At 36.0% G+C, this 21563-nt stretch overlaps 1 protein-coding gene across 3 annotated transcripts; it reads right to left on the bottom strand.

Moving 5' to 3' along the window:
• Positions 1–272: 272 nt before the first annotated feature.
• On the bottom strand, positions 273–15511 carry LOX (lysyl oxidase). Of its 3 annotated transcripts, none has more exons than XM_021009502.2 (8): positions 15418–15509; positions 14503–15259; positions 13988–14096; positions 11738–11875; positions 8983–9139; positions 6981–7076; positions 6538–6653; positions 273–4104 (listed from the first exon to the last, which is right to left on the bottom strand). In XM_021009502.2, the coding sequence occupies exons 2-8, from the start codon at positions 15218–15220 to the stop codon at positions 4098–4100; spliced, it is 1341 nt and encodes a 446-aa protein (XP_020865161.1). In that variant the 5' UTR covers positions 15221–15259; positions 15418–15509; the 3' UTR covers positions 273–4097. The 3 variants fall into 3 exon arrangements, with proteins under 3 accessions (XP_020865161.1, XP_020865159.1, XP_020865162.1); XM_021009500.2 differs by having other exon boundaries at positions 14503–15263; positions 15418–15507; XM_021009503.2 differs by lacking the exon at positions 273–4104 and having other exon boundaries at positions 6534–6653; positions 14503–15511.
• Positions 15512–21563: the final 6052 nt, after the last annotated feature.

The raw sequence follows: 21563 nt of genomic DNA, 5'->3' as shown, positions 1-21563 counted from the left end.
TCCTATAGTGTAAGTAGTAGCCTGGATCTGCCTGTGAATAGCCCCTGGACTTCCAGTCTGGGCCAGATAGGGAAACCCAGTATTTAAAATGTAAAGAAGATGGTTTAGGAAAAAAGAACAAATGAGAACCCAATCAGGTAAAATAACAGTTACTTTCAAATGTTTATCTGTCCACAATTGAACTTTTTATCATTTTAAAGTCACATAGGGAAACAGTTTAATTCAGTTTGAAATTCATACTCTATTCATAAGTAAAATATTTGGACAACCCAAACACTTGAAACTGTTTATTCAAGTCATTTTGTATAAACTTTGCAATCATAATACAGACATACAAGAAAAGAATATGAAAGTGCACTGAAGAATATGCTGCATCAGAATATTTTAAATAAGCCTTCAAATAAAATTATAAAGATTTTAAAGACAATTCTAAAGAAAGAGGGGGATACTAAAACCTTGTAACATTGTAAAGGGACTTTTCACTGAGTGTTGCAGTTAAACATTAAATGCTCATTTCCCATTAACATGGAATCATATGGTTTACATTCAAGTTGAAATAATTCAGCACCATTTAAAACCTGAAGCACCATCTCTGGACATGTCTTAATTGCAAGTTGTAGCATAGAACAAGTCAGACCAATTTTGGAGGCTTTTGATTGAAACTTACTTTTTTGATTAGATAGATACAATTCTTCATAAAAAAAGAAAAAGTTTGACAGAAAGAAATTGAAAGTAAATTACATGCCAGCTGACATACACAATAAACTTTGGTACAAAATAAAAATGAAGCTGTTTTTTACTCCATATGTATTTGGTTTTGTCAGAGCCTTATTTTATATTTGTCAAATAACATCCAGCAACAATAATGAAAGGAGGTGTACCCTTTAAAGATTAGTGACATATGGTTAATCTCTTAGCTTCACACAGTTGTTTTCAATAGGTTGCATTTCTTTTAAAATCTGAAATTTGGAAAAACTTTAGAATAACTCTCAAATAAGTTTCCAAGGGAATTTTTTTAATGTATTTGAGACCATAGTCCTTTTAGTTTCACTTTTTGAAAACAATGGCTAGTAAAATGATCACATAATATATATTTTAATAAAACTCTTAATCAAAAATATAAAGACTTTTCTAAAAATATGTAAATCTTATCTTTGATGCATTACCTTAAAATAAAACATGTGACGGTAATGTTAGGGGAGTCTGGATCTTATTCACCAGTAAAGAAATTTTTAGTTCAGTTGTAAGATACATGAATTATCAGACCATCTGAAAGAACATATGGTATGGGAAACTAGATGATTTGTAAAAATGGTCAGTTTAAAAGCCTATTTTTCCCATGACCCTTTATAGTTGAAGCTAGACTTTTCAGAGTTCCTTTATTTTTGTGTCAACTTTGCCTTCTATTCATCTTTCAATTCATTTAGATCTTTATTGATTAATGTCTGTTACCAATGTTCAATGTTGGTTTTATTTGATGTTTGGTGATCACTCCTGGAAATTATTTCTTCAGGGCTCAAAAATGAAATTGTAGGGGAAAGAGATGATATAGAATAAACAAACATTTGGGGCTCCCTTAAACAAGGTAAATGGAGTTTTGTTTAAAAAATCAAAATATTCAGTATTAAAAATGCAGCCATTTCTGAGATGTAGGAAACTTACAAATATTACTAGCACGTGCTTGCATGACTTTTAAATGAACTTCATAACACAAACAGTTCCTCATCTGGAAAATAAAACTTTGGGAACAGTTGCCCAATAAGGTCCCTTTCAGCTCTTTGATTCTCTGAAAGGTGGTAATAAACACAAATGGTAGGAACATATTAACTTGGTCATTTCAGCCTGTATCATTGCTACATATTGTGATAAATTTTTCACATACAGTGAATGTAGTGGGACATGAGGACATCGTCAATGGAACATTTATGATTTTTATGTATCCAAAAACCAATCAAGGTTTTTAAAGAACAAGTGTGTGAAGCAGAGGTGTATGGAGAAAAGGCCTAGATTTGAATTTATGTTCAAATCTTGACTTTCGGCAAATCACTCAACCTCTTTGAGTCCCAATTTCCTTATCTGTAAAATTATGTTTTAGTTATGGTTTTTATGGATGAAAATGGATCTATGATCTCATTGACATTGACTACATTCTCACAGATTCTTTTCAGCTCTAAATCATATGTTTTTAATAAAAAGATATGTATCTTTAAATGCCAGTCTGGCTCAGTAATAATACTGACAGTAGTTCAAAAATGAGTGTTTTAAGATCATTTGTACTTGAAAAGATCATAATTAAAGAAATAATTCCATAGCCCAGATACAAATTCTTCAAAAGCTTTCTGACTATTTCAGTGTCACAGTATACTACTAAACATTGGTAAATATTGCATTTGGAGGGTATGATATATACTGTAAACTATGTATTTACCTATGATCGGACCTTTTATAGGGCCATATACACAGGTGCTTAGTAATTATCAATGATTGTACCTTTTTGTTTTATAAATCATGGAGATGTAAATCCACTTTTCTATGTGATGTTTTGTGGAAGTATTCAAAAGCATATCATAATTTAGATTTGTTTGATATTATTTAATTTATGATAATTTGTACTTAAGCACCACTAACTTTAAAATAGTTTTATTTCAAGTGTAGACAACTCATACTGCATCTTCTGCTTTTCAGGAAAAACAGAAGCTATCCAAATTCTGTTGTGGTAAATTATTTCACAGTTTAAAAGTAATATCACAGCTGTCTTATTATACAGTACAGCCTGTTGCTTTACAGAAAATATCGTGTTTCCTTTGTCCCCTTTCTTATGCTAATAATTAAAGCCATGTACTAATTTGAGCTAAACTTTTCAGAAAAAAATATTAATGATTAGTTCCTTACTGGCCTAATTTGATTGCTTATTATATGGACATAGTAAGTCATATATCCTGTATGATACTTAAAATATTTTAATTATAGTTTTGTATACTAAAGTGGATCTGTGATCTTATTGATATGAATAATCTCTTCAACAATAAAATATCCTAATGATTCTCATGTAAAAAATATCAAGTATGAGAGGTAAAAAAATATATTGGGAACAACAACGGTATTTTCCATTCATTTAAAAAAGATGTTCGATATGCAGTAATACTTGGACTACCTACTTTTTTCTTGTGACCTAAAGAGACGGTAAGTGTTGGTAATACTTTATCTAAATTAGTTTGAAAATTACCCATGCTATAAGAATTGTATTTTACTTGGATGGTAGCCTATTCATACCATCTCCTGACTTGTCTTTTTAAGAATGTAATTTTGAATATCTCTAGCCATAGACAAGGTCAAAGAGATGGACAAGGCATCATAAAAATATTAGACTTGGATCGTGTGATTAAGTTCCTTAATTCATTTGAAAACTAGACCTGATTTTTGTCAGAATTGAGCTATGTATTTGGAAGAAAGAAAAGGATTTATCTACTAATGTTAAAAATGTAAACATAAATTTTATATAGGAATGTAGCTATCTTAATACATACATTGACATTTCTCTGCTATATATTAATATTTCTTGAAATCAATAATGTGTATTCTTTCCTCAGCACCAATATTTCCATATTTATTTGTAGGAGTAATGATAGGATTAACATTTCCAAATTAGTTTTTGCTAGTGTTTACAAATTGGTCATTATTATATTTTGTAATTTAGCACATTAAAAATTTTTGAGCACAAAACAGTTTTAGCTCATTCACTAATAGTTCAATGAAACAAATATTTTGCTGGCTTGCACTCCCAATTCCCAGTACACCACAAGGTAAGTTTCTTTGAAATAGCAAATGATCTTAACTATGGAATTTGAAATGCTTTACAGAATTCACCACAACTATATCATCAATATAAAGGAAAATATTCCCATTCTCAAAATCCAGTTATGTTTTGTAATTAAATAGTCCAAATGATAATTCCTTTTGTGTTTTCTGTGCTCTTTCTCAAGCATTTACATCCTACTGAAGTTAATCTAGCTTGCTTTTCTCTTCTTTTTTTTTTTCAGTTCAAAACATCAGGCACTGGTTCATCCACTTTTTTATTTTACTTTTTTTTTTGTCTCTTAGTACCTAAGTAAAAAGAGAGAGGGGGAGAAAAGAAAAGTTGGTTTACGTGGTACATTCTGCAGAAATTCAACAATCATTAAAATTTTCCTATTCTGCTCTTCCTGACTTTAGGCACAAGATATGGAAGCAATTTCCTTCTCCCAAATAACAACTATATACTAAAGGTGCTTAGTAATTGATCACTAATGATTGATTGAGAAAAGTGGTTATGTCTGATAAGTGCACTTTCAACTTCTAAATGTTAAAACCTATGAAAAATGTATAAAACTGTATAAGTTGGAAAAGAGGTAGCCAGGTGGTACAGTGGATAGAGTACTGGGCCTGGAGTCAGGAACATTCCTCTTCCTATGTTTAAATCCAGCCTCAGACACTTACTAGCTGTATGACCCTAGGCAAGTCACTTAACCCTGTTTGTTCCAGTTTCCTCATCTGTAAAATGAGCTGGAGAAGGAAATGGCAAACCACAACAGTATCTTAGCCAAGAAAATCCCAGAAGGGGTCATGATGAGTCAGACATGACTGAAAAATGACTAAATTATTAAAAAGGAAAACTGGAGGTGTTGAGTAGACAAATTCACCCTGTAAGATGTAAAGAATCACGACTGTGCCAATAATTATGATCACACTCTATAAAAGACTGCAAAATATTACAATCACACTGGTAAATTAATTACTATTATAAATAGAATTTGAGGTGAAAGTCATGGTCATGGGTTGAATATGTGAAATAAGAATGTCATTGAATCCAAACTGTAAGATATAAATTTTCTAACACTAAATTTTATCCAGCAATGAAAAATTAACATTGAATAATAGAATTTTAGATCAAGAAGGTTTGTTGTGGTCCTCTGTTCCAATGACCTCATTTTAGTGATGAGAGGCAGTCTGGTGTCATGGATAGAAAGTTGACCTTAGGATCAGGGTGACCTCAATTCAAGGCCCACCACTGGTACATATGGCCGTATGAACGAAGAGGTTTTCTCTACCAATGAAATCACAGTACAGACCAAAAATAAATAATACTTTTCCCCTCTTTTAGTCTACATATACAGTATACTGAAGTTCTGGAAAATTATTTCAGATTAAAATATCATATTAGGATTTTATTTTTTTTCTAGACACAAATTACCAACCAACATGGCCTAATGGCCATACATACTGAGTAAATACTAAAAATATCCCTTAAATGTTAATTTCATTTATTAAATTTTGGAAATTGTTCTCTTAAAAAAGACACCCACAAAAGTTGCATCCAGGGATAAGAATTTAATATAGAATAATAGCATTTTAGATCAGAAAGGGACCTTAGTGATTTTTCTAGTCTGGTTCATGTCCTCATTTTATAGATGAGGAAATTGAGGTGCAAAACTTGCCCCTTCAACTTCTATAAAAGTTGAATTTTGCCTAAATGGAAAGTTCCATTCATGTATTACCACTAGCTGTGTGACCCTAAGCAAGTCACTTTAACCTCTGTTTCCCTTAGTTTCTTGATCTGTAAAATGGGGATAATAATAGCACCAGCCTTACAGAGCTGTTGTGAGAATCAAATGAGATAATAAATGTAAAGCACTTAGCATGGTGCCTGGCACATAGTAAACACTATATAAATGTTAGCTAGTAATAGGAGCAGGAGGAAGAGTAGATACTGCTACAGAAAAGCAAATCTAATATGTACAAGACATACTGTCACCCACATTTACAGAAATTAGGTCCAACTATTTCATTTAGCCACATTTATTATTTTCATTAAAGAAAACCTCAAGTTCATGTTGTTTTTTCTGGGTATCAACCAATAGAGTTAGCAGAATATACTTGAAGCTCGCCTTTTCAGAGCTATCCCAATTTCTGTAAAATGGTTCATCTGTTGCTATTGTTCCACTAAACCAAGTTAAAAATGGCATAAAATCTATGGACAGGAGTCTTTATTCTCTAGGATTCTCTCAGCTAGAAATTCTTATTACCCAACATTTAGACATTTTGCCAGTATATGTGACACACAGGCACTTGCAAGGCCAGGGAGTGTCTTCTTGGGTTATGTTTGTGTATTATATTTACATTATTTGGAAGATATAGCAAATGTGAGAGCCTTATATTTAATAAAACAAAAAAACACCTCACTCCATAATCATACCTGATAGCAGTTATTATATTTTATAACACCTGTGGTCATGGAATCCAATTATGTGAAATTTGGGTTCTAAGCAGAGAAATAAGAACTCTTTGCACACTCATCATTTTGCACAGCCACCCTTACTATCGGTGCAAAAACAGATGGGCCTTAATTATATAATAATCTTGATTTTGTAATATTTTCTATACTCAGTTTAAGTTTAGGGGGAGGGAGATACACTCATAGTAACTAAAACTATTAGTAATGTCATGATAGACCAGGAAATAACTGTATTTGTGAAGAAAATGAAAAAGACAAGAACTTACGGTGAAATTGTACAACCAGAGGCATATGCATGATGACCTGTGTATCGAATGTCACAGCGTACAATATTGTTTGAGTAATCAGACTCAGGCACCAAATAGCTGGGATTTACACTGACCTAACAGAAGCAAATAATATTTATTTATCAGATTGTCGTCATTACACACTAGCCAGCTGTTCTTTGTTTCCATGTAGGCTAAAACAAGAGGAAATCATCTTAAATTAAAGCTTAAGCAGCTTAAATTAGATGGGTTTGTTAAACTTTGAATGAATTACAAAGAAAGATGATACAAACAAGATGCATTCTCATCTGTCTGGGTTGATTTAGATGTACTCTCAAATGACTCCTCCTCTAAATCAAGTCAAGTCTTATGATGATTTAATATCTGACTCCATAGATGTTCACAGAGGCTTGCAATCTAAATACATTTTCAGATTTCACTACCTTCAGAATGTAGTTTCCAGGCTTTACATCTGTAATATCAATCCACTGACAATCTATATCTGCATTATAGGTATCATAGCACCCAGGGCTCAGTCCCTAAAAAAATGAGAATAAAATGTTATTAGAGTAGTCTAAGGGATATAATCATATGATACATAATATTGTAATAATAGAATTCTGGCAGCAAACTAAATCTTAGTAACTAAACACCAAACCAAGGTTAGGTTATTGTTCCAACGTGGGGAAAAACAAAAGTTCACACAACTTAGACCTCTGACACTTCCCACTTAAAAACAAAAGACTCAGATTGACAATATTTCTCATCTGGCTTCTCAGAGCTTCCTGAGTCAACTAAGAAAGTTATAATGTAACACAGTAAAAGCAAACTCACTTTGGAGGTTCTAAAGTGCAACTAATCACTAAAATAAAAGTGTTTAATGGGAAACCCCTCTCTGCAGGGTAGAATGTTCAAGAGAGTGACAATAGACCATGGCTAGAACATTTATCATATGATGACCTGAAGTGACCCTTAGCAGCAAGGGATGTAGGAATTCTATAATATACATTAAAGCACAGCTTCAAGCAGAGCTTCAGATTCGTGGCCAGCTTGTACGGGCATGAGAAATGAAGCAGTTTATTTTGAGTAATAGGACTCTACAGGGCATGGGACAGAGAGAGAACAACAAACAGCCCCAGGATCTACAGAACACACAATTAGATGTCACCTGAAAGGTATTTTGGAAATGTGCATGATGTAAAATGAATTCCAGGTCACCTTTTATTCATCTGTGCACAGAGATAATATTGGCAACAACACCTTTCAATGCAAAGGATATACAACAAAGACATACTAGTACATACATACCTGCTTATAGATATGCAGCTTATTCTTCTGGGGAACAAATGTTAATACAATACACGGATTTTAATATGTATTCTCTCTATTTGCTGTGATGTGAGTTTAGAAAAAGATATAACACAAATTTACATCCCTAAGAAGTTGCCTACTCTAGCACATAGATTTACTTTGCAAGATCCCAGCTGCTGATCAGCTTTGGACTGAATTATGTTGATTTACTTTTTTTCCTGCCAAAATTCAGGCTGGAGTGAAATTATATTGTCCACTTACAAATTGGGTCTCCTTATGGAAACACTGACACAGCTTTAACTATGGAAGCACACATTTTCCAACTATAAAACATATGTAAACTGCTTAATTCAGCACTATTTGAAAAAAAAGGCCCAGATCTCTGCATCTGACATCAATTATCTTTGAAATTTAAAATGTGTACACATGTATGCATGGGAGAGTAACTATACCCTGCTCTTCTTAGATGTATCATTGAAAAGGCAGACTTTTTGGAAAGAACCTTATAAGGAGCTTGCTTTCCCTTTTCCCCTTCAGTTACCATTTTCAATCACCATCATATTCTTGTAATAATGTGTTAGCAAGGTGAAGGGGAAAGGGGATTTTAAATAAGTGTGCAAAGTTTGGATAACATTTAAATAATTTAGCAAGTTGGCTGAACAATATAGAAAAAAGTGTCGCCACACCAATCCATGTTACCCACCTATTCAAGAAACTGTATTACAAGACTATATTGATTCTTACAGTCCTAATTATGATATGTGAAGTAGCTCCCATAAAGGATAAGGATTATATATACAAACATATACATACATACATACACACAGAGGAAATGGAAATGAATGAACTCGCTCTGTCTGTCTTTCTGTCTTTCTTTGTCTCTCTCCATAGTAATAATTGAAATGAATGAATAGACTTGCTTTTTACTACATATTTATACTATATATCATATATGTCCATATCATCTGCATTGATATGAAAAGCAAGTCCATTCATTTCCATTTTCCATGTATTTTTTTACTTTGACAAGAATTTATTATTATTATTAAATGAAGTAACTCAAAGAAGAAAAATTGCAAGAACAAAAACAGAGATGTCAGTAAGCTTGGGGTGTAGGAAGAAATGTCAACTTACTTGTGTGTGTGCTGTACAGGCATATCGTCTATAGTATCCATAATCACAGGAAGTATCCTCAAGGCAAAAACTTGCTTTATGGCCTTCAGCCACTCTGCTCTGGGTATTGGCATCAAGTAAGTCATAGTGGCTGAATTCATCCATACTGTGGAAATGTCTAGTAGTCCATTCAACAAAGGCATACTAGTTAATTAGAAACTGGATTATACATAAAACAATTCATTCATAGCAAGCTAATATCATAAGAATGTCTGTCTTCTATAAGACCTCGATCATTGGACCAAAATCTCCTTTCACATTAAAATTGTGATTATATGTTTTTAAAGATGAAAAAATACACTAGATTTATTTCTTCTTCCATGTATAAAGACAACCATTTGGGGAAATGAATGTTAATATTTTTACTTCTGGAAGGAGGCTTATGATTTTGGTTAATGTTGGTTTTCTATTACATTAAGTTTCTTCATAATAAACAAGTCCTCAATTATTCACTTTTAAGTAGAAGTAGCTGATACTTGACCTTAGGAATAGTTTCATAAATTTAGATCCAGAAGAGAGGTCATCTAATCCAACTTCCTCCTTTTCAGGTAAGGAAACTGAGGGCCAGAAAAATGAAGTGACTTTCCCAAAGTCACACAGGTGGTAAGCAGCACAGTTGTTTTTGAAACACAGGTCTTCTGATTCCAAAACCAGTACCTGTTCCATTATACTGTCTGGATGCTACTGTCTTTTCTTTCAAAGAGCACTGACTAATATTTCCTTTTGACAAGAATGTTGGTGACAGTTTAAAGTTTTGTTTTGTTTTGTTTTTAAACATAACACTTCTGTAGCCAAACTTACTAGTATCTGATTATCTACAGCAGAGGTTTTAATTCCTGAACTGACAGAAAAGAGGATGATATTAAGCCACCAGCTATCAACAGGCTAAGAGGGATCTCTTGCAAGTAATCTGTAAAGTGGAAATAAAGTTTTTATATTACCCTTTTTGCCAGCATTTAAATGAAGGGTGAGATAAGGACTTTACCCAATATTTTTCTTATTGCCATCATCACCATAAAAGTAAATACTTTCTCACATTACAGGAACAGAAATCAAGTTGACTTTTACAGATTAAAGGAGTAGTCATTTAAAATGGTAATCAGGTTCAAATAGGGATAGCTGGAAGGGAGAACAAAGAAAACATGCTCAGGAAAATAAAAATGAGGAATAAATGATTATTCACAATGGCATCCAAAAAAGACTGAGTATCCAAGCGGCCCACAAAGCACAATCTGGAATACTTGTTAAATGACTAGGTAACCTCAAGAAACTATAAGGCAATCTTCCCTTTAGGCTCAATACTTGGCTTCAGATGCATAACAGAGAGAAAATTTAGAGAGGCAGAAGATATGGCAATATCTTCAAGTTTAAGATTGGAAGGATGGCATGATTTGAGTTGGCAGTGGAGCAAACTATTGTTTTCTGTTTTCCTGGTAATACGTTTATGAAATTAAAGAGACTAAAAAATGTTTACAAGATATCTATGCATTTTTTGGTTCAGACTTATGATTTCATTAGTTCAGAGAACTCTCAATATGGAAACTCTACCAACTCTACCACTCTCAGCAACTGTTCTGCCACTTACAGTCTTAGCAAGTTGCCTGGGACCCTCTTGTGTCATATGACTTACACATGGTTAGTCAAACAGATAAAGATATATACATATGTGTGTGTGTTTGTACGCATACATGCATACACATACACACATGCATATATAAATAAATATATACAGATATGTATTGTGCATACATACGTGCATATCTATTTATCTGAGGAAAGATAAGTGTAAGACCAAAGTTTTCTGGAGTGCAAAGCCAGCTCTCTATCCACTATTCCATCTTGGCTACTTATGAGTATTTTATTGAATACTTGTACCTTTTAATTCATTAATAAGGAGAAGAAAGGGAAAATGTTTTATCTCCCATCAGCATTAAAATATAGCACAAAGTTTTATGACAGATGGCCAATGGCCATTTTTCTGTAGTCAGGGAAGAAGAAGAAGGAAGGGAATCTATTTTTGTGGAATAAATTTAGTATCTAACCTTTCCATTGAAAAATGGAACTTCATTGTAACTTCCCAAGTAATTAAGAAGCTTTTGAACCAGATATTAAGCAACTGCTTTCTCTTTCAAGTATGGAGAGAACACAAAAAAGGTTTTAAATTACTGAAAAATACTGGGTGAAGGTAATAGAATAATCGTTCCTAGAGAACTTTAAAAATATGATTGACTAGTATCTATTTAGGATAGTTTTGTTGCAGTCCTTTTAAAAAAGGACTAGACTAAGTAATCTGTCAAGATCTCTTCTAGTTCTTTGATTATCCAATTTGTATTGCCCTTTAAAGGATATTTAAAATTATCTTTTATAATACAACATTAAAACTCCAAAGTTAGTTTTGCAAGAATATCATACTTACAGTCTCTACTCCAATAGAAATATTCTTTCCTCTACAGGTATCATTTTGGAAACAGAACTCCTTTCTGGTGGACAGGACTTTTGTCCAGTTTCAAGCATTATCAAGCAATTTAAAGACTGTGATATTTAGGCAAGGCATATTGCCTCATTTTTCTTTTTTTCCAAATGGCTTGGGAAGAAGTAAATAATAACTACAATACGAAAGCATCATCTGTCACATTAGCATCTCCGTCATAACGTGTACCAAGTGAAAACTGAGAAAGAAAGATTTAAGATCCTATATAACGATCAGCACACTCACTGGTGACAGCTGTGCCACTCCCATGAATATCTTGGTCTGCTTGGTAAAAAATCTGATGTCCCTTGATTTTTCACTCGTTGGGGAAATCTTAGCAGCACTCGGTTATCATAATCTCTGACATCTGACCTGTATGCTGAACTGCAGTTGTGGGGAAAAAAAATAGTCATAATATAGTTATATTGACTTCCTGTTCACCCCTCTCCCTTCCCTTCTCATAGGGAAATAAATGTATGACACTTAAAAGCCAGATAGATAAAAGAACAACCATTACCTCAAAATTTTGTGTGTAATATACAGTCAATTAAAAAAAAATAAAATCAATGAATGAAGAAATTATCCCAAATCACAGGTAAAAGAGGAATCTATCAATATTTTTCAGGAAACTCCAGTCCACCAAGGCAGATCTAGATGGTAACACCTCTTTGATTTAGTAGATAAGTCTTAGGAAATTATCCAGGGCAAAGAAAAGGTCACACATCTGCTAAGAGTCAAAAGTCAGTATTAGAATCCCATTCTTTCTGATGCTAAGTCTGTCGCTAATACATGCTACTTCTCAGTATTGGATAAATAAATGCTTAATAAAGGCTCCCATTTATGTGACGTGTTATTGTTTATGAAACAATTATCTCAAGAACTCTACGAAATAGGTAGGGCAAGTATTATAATTATTGAGGTTCAGGTAAGTTCTTACCAGTGGTCACAAAACTAGCAAGTGCCACATCTAGGACTCAAATGCAGGTATTTAGATACTGGGTCTAAGTCTGTCATTAAAATAAGGTTCAAATCATATAGCTAGTTAATATAGTAAATGCTATTTAAATCTGTTCAGTCCATGAGAAAGCACTACAGTCACACAGTATTGTAAAAGACACTGCAGTACTGTCAGAGGCTCATCTCTTTTTCCTTTTCTTCCTTAGGTAGAAGCAAGAAGTACCAGCAGAAAGGCCAAAATCAGCCAAAGCAAAAGAATAAACAAACTTAAGAGGCATTGGGCCCAGCATCCCCAAACACTTATGACTACCATTAGTAAATAGAGAGGCAGTGTGAAGCAGTGAACAGAGAAATTTCCTCCATTCTGAAGGACTGGGCAGGTGGGGAACCTGTGGCCTAGGCCACAGGTTCCCCACCCCTGGACTAGGGTTTGAATGCAACCTCTGACATATACTGGCTGTGGGACCCTGGATAAGTCACAACCTCACAGTAGCTCTGGGTACTTTCCTGCTTAGAAGAGGAAGTTCTTCTCCAGGACCTTCTTTTATTTGTGTAATAAAATTACATGTCCAGTAAAAATAAGCATTATGGGGTATATAACATAACTAAAAGATTTAGTTTTTATGTGCAAATGTATTCTAAGTTTAACTTCATTTCTATCATTTTTTTTGAAATACAAATAGAATAGTTGCAGTATGCTGGTTGAAAAAGCACATTTTTAAGCCTCTTAAGGCTTGCCCTACTTTACAGAGTTATAACTCCAAATACATTTTTTGGGTTAGTCTTGGAGTATGCTACCATTCTCTGAAATGCCAAGGAATTTCTTCTCAATGTTAACTTTTTTTTTTTTTGGGTGGCACCTTCCAAAGCATCTTGGGCTCCCTCTATTGGCTGTTCAGCATCAAAACCTAACAAACCCTACTCTCCAAGTTAAGGGTCCTTATTTTAAAGCTGTTGAAAAAGAAAAGCTTCAAGGCTTGTTGAAGTAAAACCAGAACATGTTAATTACAGCTACGACCAAAAGAGGAAAAAAATGATCTTTGCCAAGTGAATGAGACCACAGTAGCAAACATACTTTTCAGTCTTCTAAGAGGTCATTAACATGCTCTATAATTACGTTTTTGGGAGTTTTTTGGGGAGGGTCAAATTACATATGTTTTATTCAATTTTACCGGGAATGTCTGCTTCCCATAGTTTTGTGTGGGCTCTTTTATCAGGTCAAGTACAATTTCTTTTTCTTTAATCATGTCAACAAGACCCCATTGCTTTTGACTCCAAAGATTCTGGAGGAAGTAAACAGACAGTCTTAATCCAAGCCACGCTCTTCCTCTTCTGCATAACAGTTGGAGAGATCAAGAGCAAGGGCCCACAAAAAAAGCACTCCCTTCCATCTCATCATCCCCAGCCTGTCCTGTCTTCTTCACTTCCCATCTCCCACCTCTCCAGGACCCCAGCTGCTATAGGCAAGACTCCGGGAGGAGAGAAGCAGAGCAGAGAGGAAGAGAGTCCGCGTTAGCGTCAGAAGACCCCAGCCCCTACCTGGCAAGGCAGTTTTCCTCCGCAGCACATCTCAAGTTGTACATGGACGTCCTCTGCACGTACGTGGACGCCTGAATGTAGTAGGGATCTGGCACCAGGTCTGGGAGACCTGCAAGTCGGCCAAGAATAATCAGAAATCCACCACCACCTTGAAACTCTGTTACTAACCTCGGCTTCCTGTCTAGCCTTACTACCCATTCTTTCCTCCAAACTCTTCCTCCCCGAACTGGATCCTTTCCACTCTAACACCCTTTCTTGTATTGAGACTAGGTAGAAGGAGGGATGGGAGTAAGAGAAAAAAAGACAACATGAGAATTTTTGCGAGTGATTATGTGGCAGTCTTTTGTGATCGTCAGGGAGTCTTATAGGGACGGGTGCGGCATTCTAGCCGAGTCAGGTCTTTTGGCTCCCCTCGAGAAGAGTAAGGTGGGCTGTTTTTGCTGGGGGCAGGGGCGGGAGGAGAGGGAGACAGCTCGAACTTTTTACTCATCGGCTTATTCGCGATTGTCACTTACCATACTGGAAGTATCCAGTCCCATAGCCAGGTCTGTACCTGCTTCCTGGACGTGGTCTCTCGTAAGTGTCATAGTAGTTGTAATAGGGATTGTCGTCTGAGTACTTGTAGGGGTTGTAGGGGTCGTCGCCCACCATGCCATCCACTCGGCTGGGAGCTCTGAGGTTGCTTAGGGTGGGGCGGCTACCCTCAGGGGTCTGGTTGCTGTCCTGGGCCGCAGGGCTGGGGCCCCGCGTTCGGCCCCCGGGGCTTCTGCTAGTGGTGGCAGTGGCTGCGGGGGAGGTGGACGCCGACGGTCCGCCCTGCTGCCGTTGCCCAGACGGCTGATAACCAGCTTGGAACCAGTGCCGTGCCGCCGGCTGTCTCCTGCTGTTCGTGCCGTCGTGGACCGGAGCGCCTACAGACGGCAGCGGGCGAGAGCGCGGAGAAGTGCCGTTGTTTCTGAGCAGCAGGACCGGCGACTGGAGAAGCGAGGAGGAGGCTGAGGAGGGGGCGGAGGAGCCCGCGGCCGAGTCCCTCCGGCGCGGAGGCTGGTACTCGGAGCCCAGGCTCAGAAGGCTGAACACCTGCCCGTTGTTCTCCCATTGAATCCTTTGCCTCCACACGGCTGGGGGAGGAGGGTCTCGTCGGGGCTGCTGGCAGGCCACTTGCAAAATGTAGCCCAAGTGTACGCACAGATGCAACCGAACAAGGATAACTGCGGGTGAAGGGAATTGCATCTCTTTCTCTCTCCTTTAATCTCCACAGACACGAAAAGTCTTGCTTAAAGAAATAAAAACAGGGAGGGGGGAAAAAAAACACTTGTGAGGGAAGGAAAAACCGTCTACCGACGTCTTTCAATAGCCACCTAAGGAGCGCCAAGGATAGAGTATAGACTGTAAAAAATAAAACAGACAACGCGGATGTGGCGTCTTACCCGTTCCCCCCCTTTCCCAGTGTTTATAGAAGAATGATGGGGAGAAGAGCAGAAGCAATAGCGAGCGGGCAGCCTCTCATCGTAGTCGTCCTGCTTTTGCTGGTGTCTGGAGTGAAAGAAGGAGGAGGAGGGATGCGAGATTTTAAACTTTCTGGCACATTTGCAAAGTTACACAAGCGTTTCTTGGCAGGGCTGCTCCTATGCTATTTGTTCACGTAATGCGATTGGAAACGTGCAAGTCTGACAGTTCCTCACATCTGCCCCCTCCCACCTAACCACCTCCCCCCAAGACACGTTGCACATAGAGAGATTTCTTTAAGGGGGAAGAACAAAAAAAGAATACATATCCAGCGAGAGACACACGCGACCCACATCTTAATCTTGGGCGAACATGCAGGAATTTCAGTGGACTCAGACACACTCAAGCAGCCAGACCATGAGACTGTGCCAAAGTATGCAGAGGGAAAAATGCTATTAGGTCATCAAACACAGGAAAGACTGGAAAGGGGGAGGTAGGAAGACTTAGACTTGACGGGAGTGGAGGGAACATGTTTTGGGGAAAATATTCTGGCTGAGAATTCCCTGTTCAGGAGGGGGAACAAAGCATATTTCCCAATACACTCTCAGTTATGGGAAATCCTCTCATCCTGTGAACTCTGAGCTATCAAATTTTGTTTTTCTGTGTGTAGGTAACATGAGAAATGGGTTACAAATTCATCTCCTGCAGTGAAATTTCTAAGTGAATTTTCACATGGGAGAAGGGCAGTGGATTCTGAAGTCCACAACCAGAATAAATAAACCCATCTCTCTGTTTCAAAAACTAAACCCAGAGGTCTGCTTTTATCGGAATGCGAAAAATCATCTTTCATCTTGACAGTGCGTTTTAGGAAGAGGTTGTTAAACAGGGATTGTTCAGAATTCGGCTGTAAATTAACATTGAACTGAGATTCCCTTCCCCATCCCCTCCCTCTATATAGGGGAGAAGGGTTTTGTTTTGTTTTATTTTCTATGAGCATTTATTAAATGTTCAATGCCACTAATATATCAATGACAAATAATAGGAGACATCAAGATCTCTGTCTGAAAAGCCTCCAAACCAAACAAGATTTTCCCGAGGACTAGGGAGTGTCCTTAGTGGGAAGGAGAATGGGAAGAAGGGTCAGTAATTCTGACTGGAATTAGTTGGCAAATGGAGTATGTCTGCTCACATGTCACTTTTATATTTTAGCAGTGCTGGAAACTTGTCAAAAGAAAAATGACACTGGTAAATACTTGTAAAGTATTGATCAAAATAACATTTTTAAAATAACTCATTTTAATGGTGCCTTTTTGTTTGTATATCACACATTCATTTCTGAATATAACCCAATTCTGTGCACTCCCTAGTGAGCCATTGCTTATAACAAAGATTTTTAAAAGAAAAAGGAGGAAAATTTATTTTATTTTATTTTAACAAAACAGTTATGGTTTCCCACTTCAAAGAAGGAAGGTGTGTTTTCTTAATTTTTCTGTGGCCAGGCTTGGTCATTGTCCTTTCAGTCCTTTAGGGTTTTTTGGTGGTGGTTGTTCTTTCCACTTACACTGTGAAGACTGGGCTAGTTTGGTTTTTCCCCCCTAAAAGGTAATGAAACCACTCTCCATATTTAATTGGTCTAACAATTCTCCAACTATTACATGGCTCCCAGGTCACTAGGTACAAAAACAGATCCTTGGGCTTCATACATGCTTCTCACCCTGAAGGTGACCATGAAAAATATGGAATCAAAGAAACTGTGCCCAACTCAGTCAATTCTGTATCCTTACTGAGCAACCTTTCTGTGCTAAAGCTCCTTCTGTTAACTGTCAGATGCTCTACAAAGTCTCATTTTGTTCCAAATCTGAATCTTGGAATTAGTCTGAGTTGGGCCTGACCTAGAAAAATGTTATATTATCATTTATATTATTTTCTTAGTTCTGCTTTTTTCACTTTGTACCAGTTCATATAAGTCTTCTAATGCTTTTCCTAATTCTTCATATTTATTGTTTCTTTATAACATATTCATATTCTATTTTATTTGTTATCACAATTTATTTCTAACTAATTGCTACCAAAAAGAAGTACATAGATATTTGGGGTCATATTGGGCTTTTTTTTTTCTTCCTTCTGTTTTTGACCTTCTTGGGTTATATGCCCAAACATGGTGGGGATCTTTGGGGCAAAGAGTATTGACCTTTTAGTCACCTAACCTGAACTTTCAATAACCTTATAATTGGTGCCCCTCATTTCTATCTCTCCCTTCTCTTGTCCCAATACCCAAACAGCTGCCAAAATGATCTTAAAGCACAAGTTTACAATATCACTTCCTGCTCAAGAATCTTCAGTGGCTTCCTATTGCCTATAGCAATAATTTTCAAACTTTTTGGTGTGCAACACACATATGTGTATATATATGTAATATATTTAGCATATACCCCAAATAATTTATGTTTATACAAATTATATGCATATACTACTTTACTAAGATGTACATTGTAAAACAAACAGGAAATAAAATAGGAATTTTTAAAATATGAGATCAAAGTGAAAAATTAAGGTTTATGTTATATTATTTATCAACGGTACAAACTGCTTTTGCTCACTAAAATCAATGTGATTGAATGTTCTTCATTTTTTTAAAATCCCTTTATATATTCTGTAAATAGAGAAGACTTATAAATGATAATTGTTAGTCTTTGATTATTCAGTTAATTTGACCATTATAAGCTAGCCAAGTAGGTGAATATCTTTTTTTAATCATATATTTATTTTATTTTTGTTACATTTTGAACTCTGAGAGTATCTTTTATAATATAACTTTTTGAGAGATACACAAGACAACAATCAAATAATAGGTCCTAACAGTTAGTGAACATAACAGATTTTCATCAGGTGTCGTATTTCTCCATTTACAGATGTTCCCCTCTTGCAATATAAAAATAGCAAGCAAAAATGAATTGTCTCTAATTTTAACTGTTGAAAATTTTTAATGTAACTCCATTCCTCTTTCTTTATATGGCTCTAATTAATGTGTGATATCTTGCTTAATTTCCTATTCATATTTGTATAAATTTACTTGTACTTTTGTATGCATGTAAGGAACGGCAAGAAAGCTAGTTTGGCCCATAGAGTGCAGAAAAGTGGAGTAAAGGTTGGAAAGGTAGGTTGGGGCTAGGTTCTGTTGGACTTTAAATGCTAAAGAGAGGAGAGAAGTGATGAGAGCTTCAGGGTAGTGACTGTGAAAGGTGAGAAGGAATAGATTTTTTAAAATGCTATCAACTTTTTGGACATGTAGGATGAGTGATGGTAATAGTTTGGATCCAGCATGTATTTCCAGATTTATTTCTCCTCACTCCCCTGTCACAAATACTACATTCAAGACATATTTACTTATTTCCTATCCATAAACTCAACATTCTATTTCTTTTCTCTGTACCTTTACATAATCTGCCTCTCAGATCTGGAATATATTTCCTTTTCACCTTTACCTCTTAGAGTCCTTTGCTTCCTTCAAGCATCAACTCAACTTTTCTGATTCCACAAATTGTGACAGCTTTCTCTCTTCTCAACTACTTTGTACTTACTTATCTGCGTCCAGAGGAGTTCTGGTAAATGTTTAACAATCAACTAGAGCAGGGGAGGGTCAGGGAATGCACAACACACTTTTAAACTTAATCTGCATTACTAACATTTTCTTCTTCATTTAACATAGCTTCTTCTTAATTCTAGACAATCAACAAAATAATAAATAAAGCCCTGATTTGTAGCATCTGACAATTTCAGAGATGTAAATACATACATTGAACATTGAACTCTCTATTTTTGGCAGACTCTAGTGCATCTCTGGTGGTATACTCTCCAGAACATGATCTTCCTGAGGTCATGTAATTTTCTCCTCCTCCTTCTTCTCCTCCTCCTCATCCTCATCCTTTATAGCACAGAGCCTTGATATAGTAGGCGATTCATAAATTCAATTTGAATTTTTTTGAATTGATTAGAACTTATGGGCTTGCTTGAGACAAAGTGAGTCAATTAAGTTTACCATGTTCCATTGCTATCCAGAAAAATCGTGTCCTTGATCACAATGGGGATGAGATGGAACAGCAGATTGTCACAATCCTTATTTGGCTCAAAGAGCATGTCCTAATAAAATTGAATCAGTGTTGTTAGTCCTCTTTGTATAAAGACAATTTCTATTCTGTGATTTTTCTTTAAGAGTAGCTCAAAATGCTTTAGATAGAATAAAGTTACATTGATTTTCACTCCCAAGCCCATCCTACCCTGATTCAACCTACTAAAGGAAATGACCAGAAAGGTACAAAGATTAAACTATAAATTCTTTGTTATTCTCCATATCATTTTCTAATTCTGCTTGATTTTATGGATACTCAACGTGTTGAAATTTATAGATCTTTATCCACTTCACCATGTGTTGAGATTGAGTGTTGAGTGTTGAGATTATTTCGTTGTTTTTGAATAAACCTAACAAAACTTACAAATTCAAATACCAATTGCCCCCTTAAAAGTAGTAGCCTCAGTGGGCCACACACTTATTCAAATGGTGCTTTGGAATACTTCTTTGGAAATTGCTTCCAGAGTTGGAGACAGCTTACTCAAAAACAGATATTTGTGGCCATTGAAGATATTGATTAAAGAATGTGCCACAAGTTGTAGAAGTGGTTCCTGAAGAGGAATAGTATTTTGAGTAATACTAGCATCATTAGAATAAATATGTGGCCTCTCAAGGCCTTTTATTTTACTTATTTCTAATATCTCACTTTAAAATGGACAACACTCATTTGACTTTGCATTTTCCATTACATCTGTTGAAATTGTATCCATAGTAGGCTATAGACACCTTACGTGTACCTTATTCAGTAACTCATAGTGGTAAGAACAACTTCTACTTGAGTCCTTGCTATGTAGTCCAGATTAGACTTTCCCTAAAGGGCAGTGAAGCTATCCCTTGAGCCTTGACTGGTACAGAGAATGGATCTGAAGCTGTTGAAGTGGTTTCTTGAAAATCTTAGATGTAAAAAGTCCAGCCCATGAGGAGTCAGATCCGCTAAGACTTGTTGGATGTCCTACTGCCACATGAGACAACCCAGTCTTCTGACCCAACATAGCCTATAACTCAGTGTACTCTTCTGACTAGATGCGCTTGCACAGGGAGAAGAGCAGTGTCTACCTGAACTAGTATCCCATCCATACTATCATTAATTTTTCTTATTACATTTTGAGTGGTCCATCCCAGTCTTGAATGATTGACCAACTTGAATAAGCCTTGTCTTGTGACATTTTCAAATGCCATCATCCATGTTTTTAATTTTCTCTGCAGTTTTAATCTTTGTACTGCTTTGTATCATCCTTTTCCTCTTTAAGCTACATAAATTTGGGTCATTTCTAAAAAGAGAAAAGTTTCCACAAAAGACAAGGTAACACAGATCAAGGAACTAAAGGAAAGTGTGTTATCCTAATATAAGACACTGAGGAGTCAGGATAGAAGCAGTGACATTTTAGTCCAGTATTTATAGTTCACTTATCACTGCTTTTCTCTTAGATATTAAAACACAGTAAGATATAACTGCTTTAGGGCACGAAATGTGTTAAAATTATTTTTTATTGGGGCAGCTAGGTGGAGCAGTGGATAGAGCACTGGCCCTGAAGTCAGGAGGACCTGAGTTCAAATGTGGCCTCAGACCAAACACTTGACGCTTACTAGCTGTGTGTCCCTGGGCAAGTCACTTAACTCCAGTTGCCTTAAAAAAAATTATTTTTATCTCCAATGTTTTATAAAGAGAGGCAGTTAATAAAAGTTGGTTGACTTTGTGAAAATATAGTCAGTCAATCAGCATTCATTAAGTGCCTCCTAGCTGTCAGGCACTGTGCTAAGTTTTAGGATACAAAAAAGAAGTAAAAGACTGTGCCTTTCCTACAGGGTTTATAATCTGATGGGATTATACTAAATACACACTCAAAACCCTTGATTTAGAGTTTAAAATCCTGTTATAGTCCTTATTCTGCCACTAATTAGCTCTATGACCTTAGGCAGATCATTTAACTTTGCTGAGTTTCAGTTTTTTCAACTGTAAAATGAAAAGGTTGAACTAGATGACATCTAAGGTCTAAA

This window comes from Phascolarctos cinereus, unplaced genomic scaffold (assembly GCF_003287225.1).
Source record: "Phascolarctos cinereus isolate Bilbo 61053 unplaced genomic scaffold, phaCin_HiC Scaffold_4;HRSCAF=312, whole genome shotgun sequence".
Lineage (NCBI taxonomy): Eukaryota > Metazoa > Chordata > Mammalia > Diprotodontia > Phascolarctidae > Phascolarctos > Phascolarctos cinereus.
Note: the sequence above shows the minus strand (reverse complement) of the source record. Positions and strands in the feature narration are given on the sequence as shown.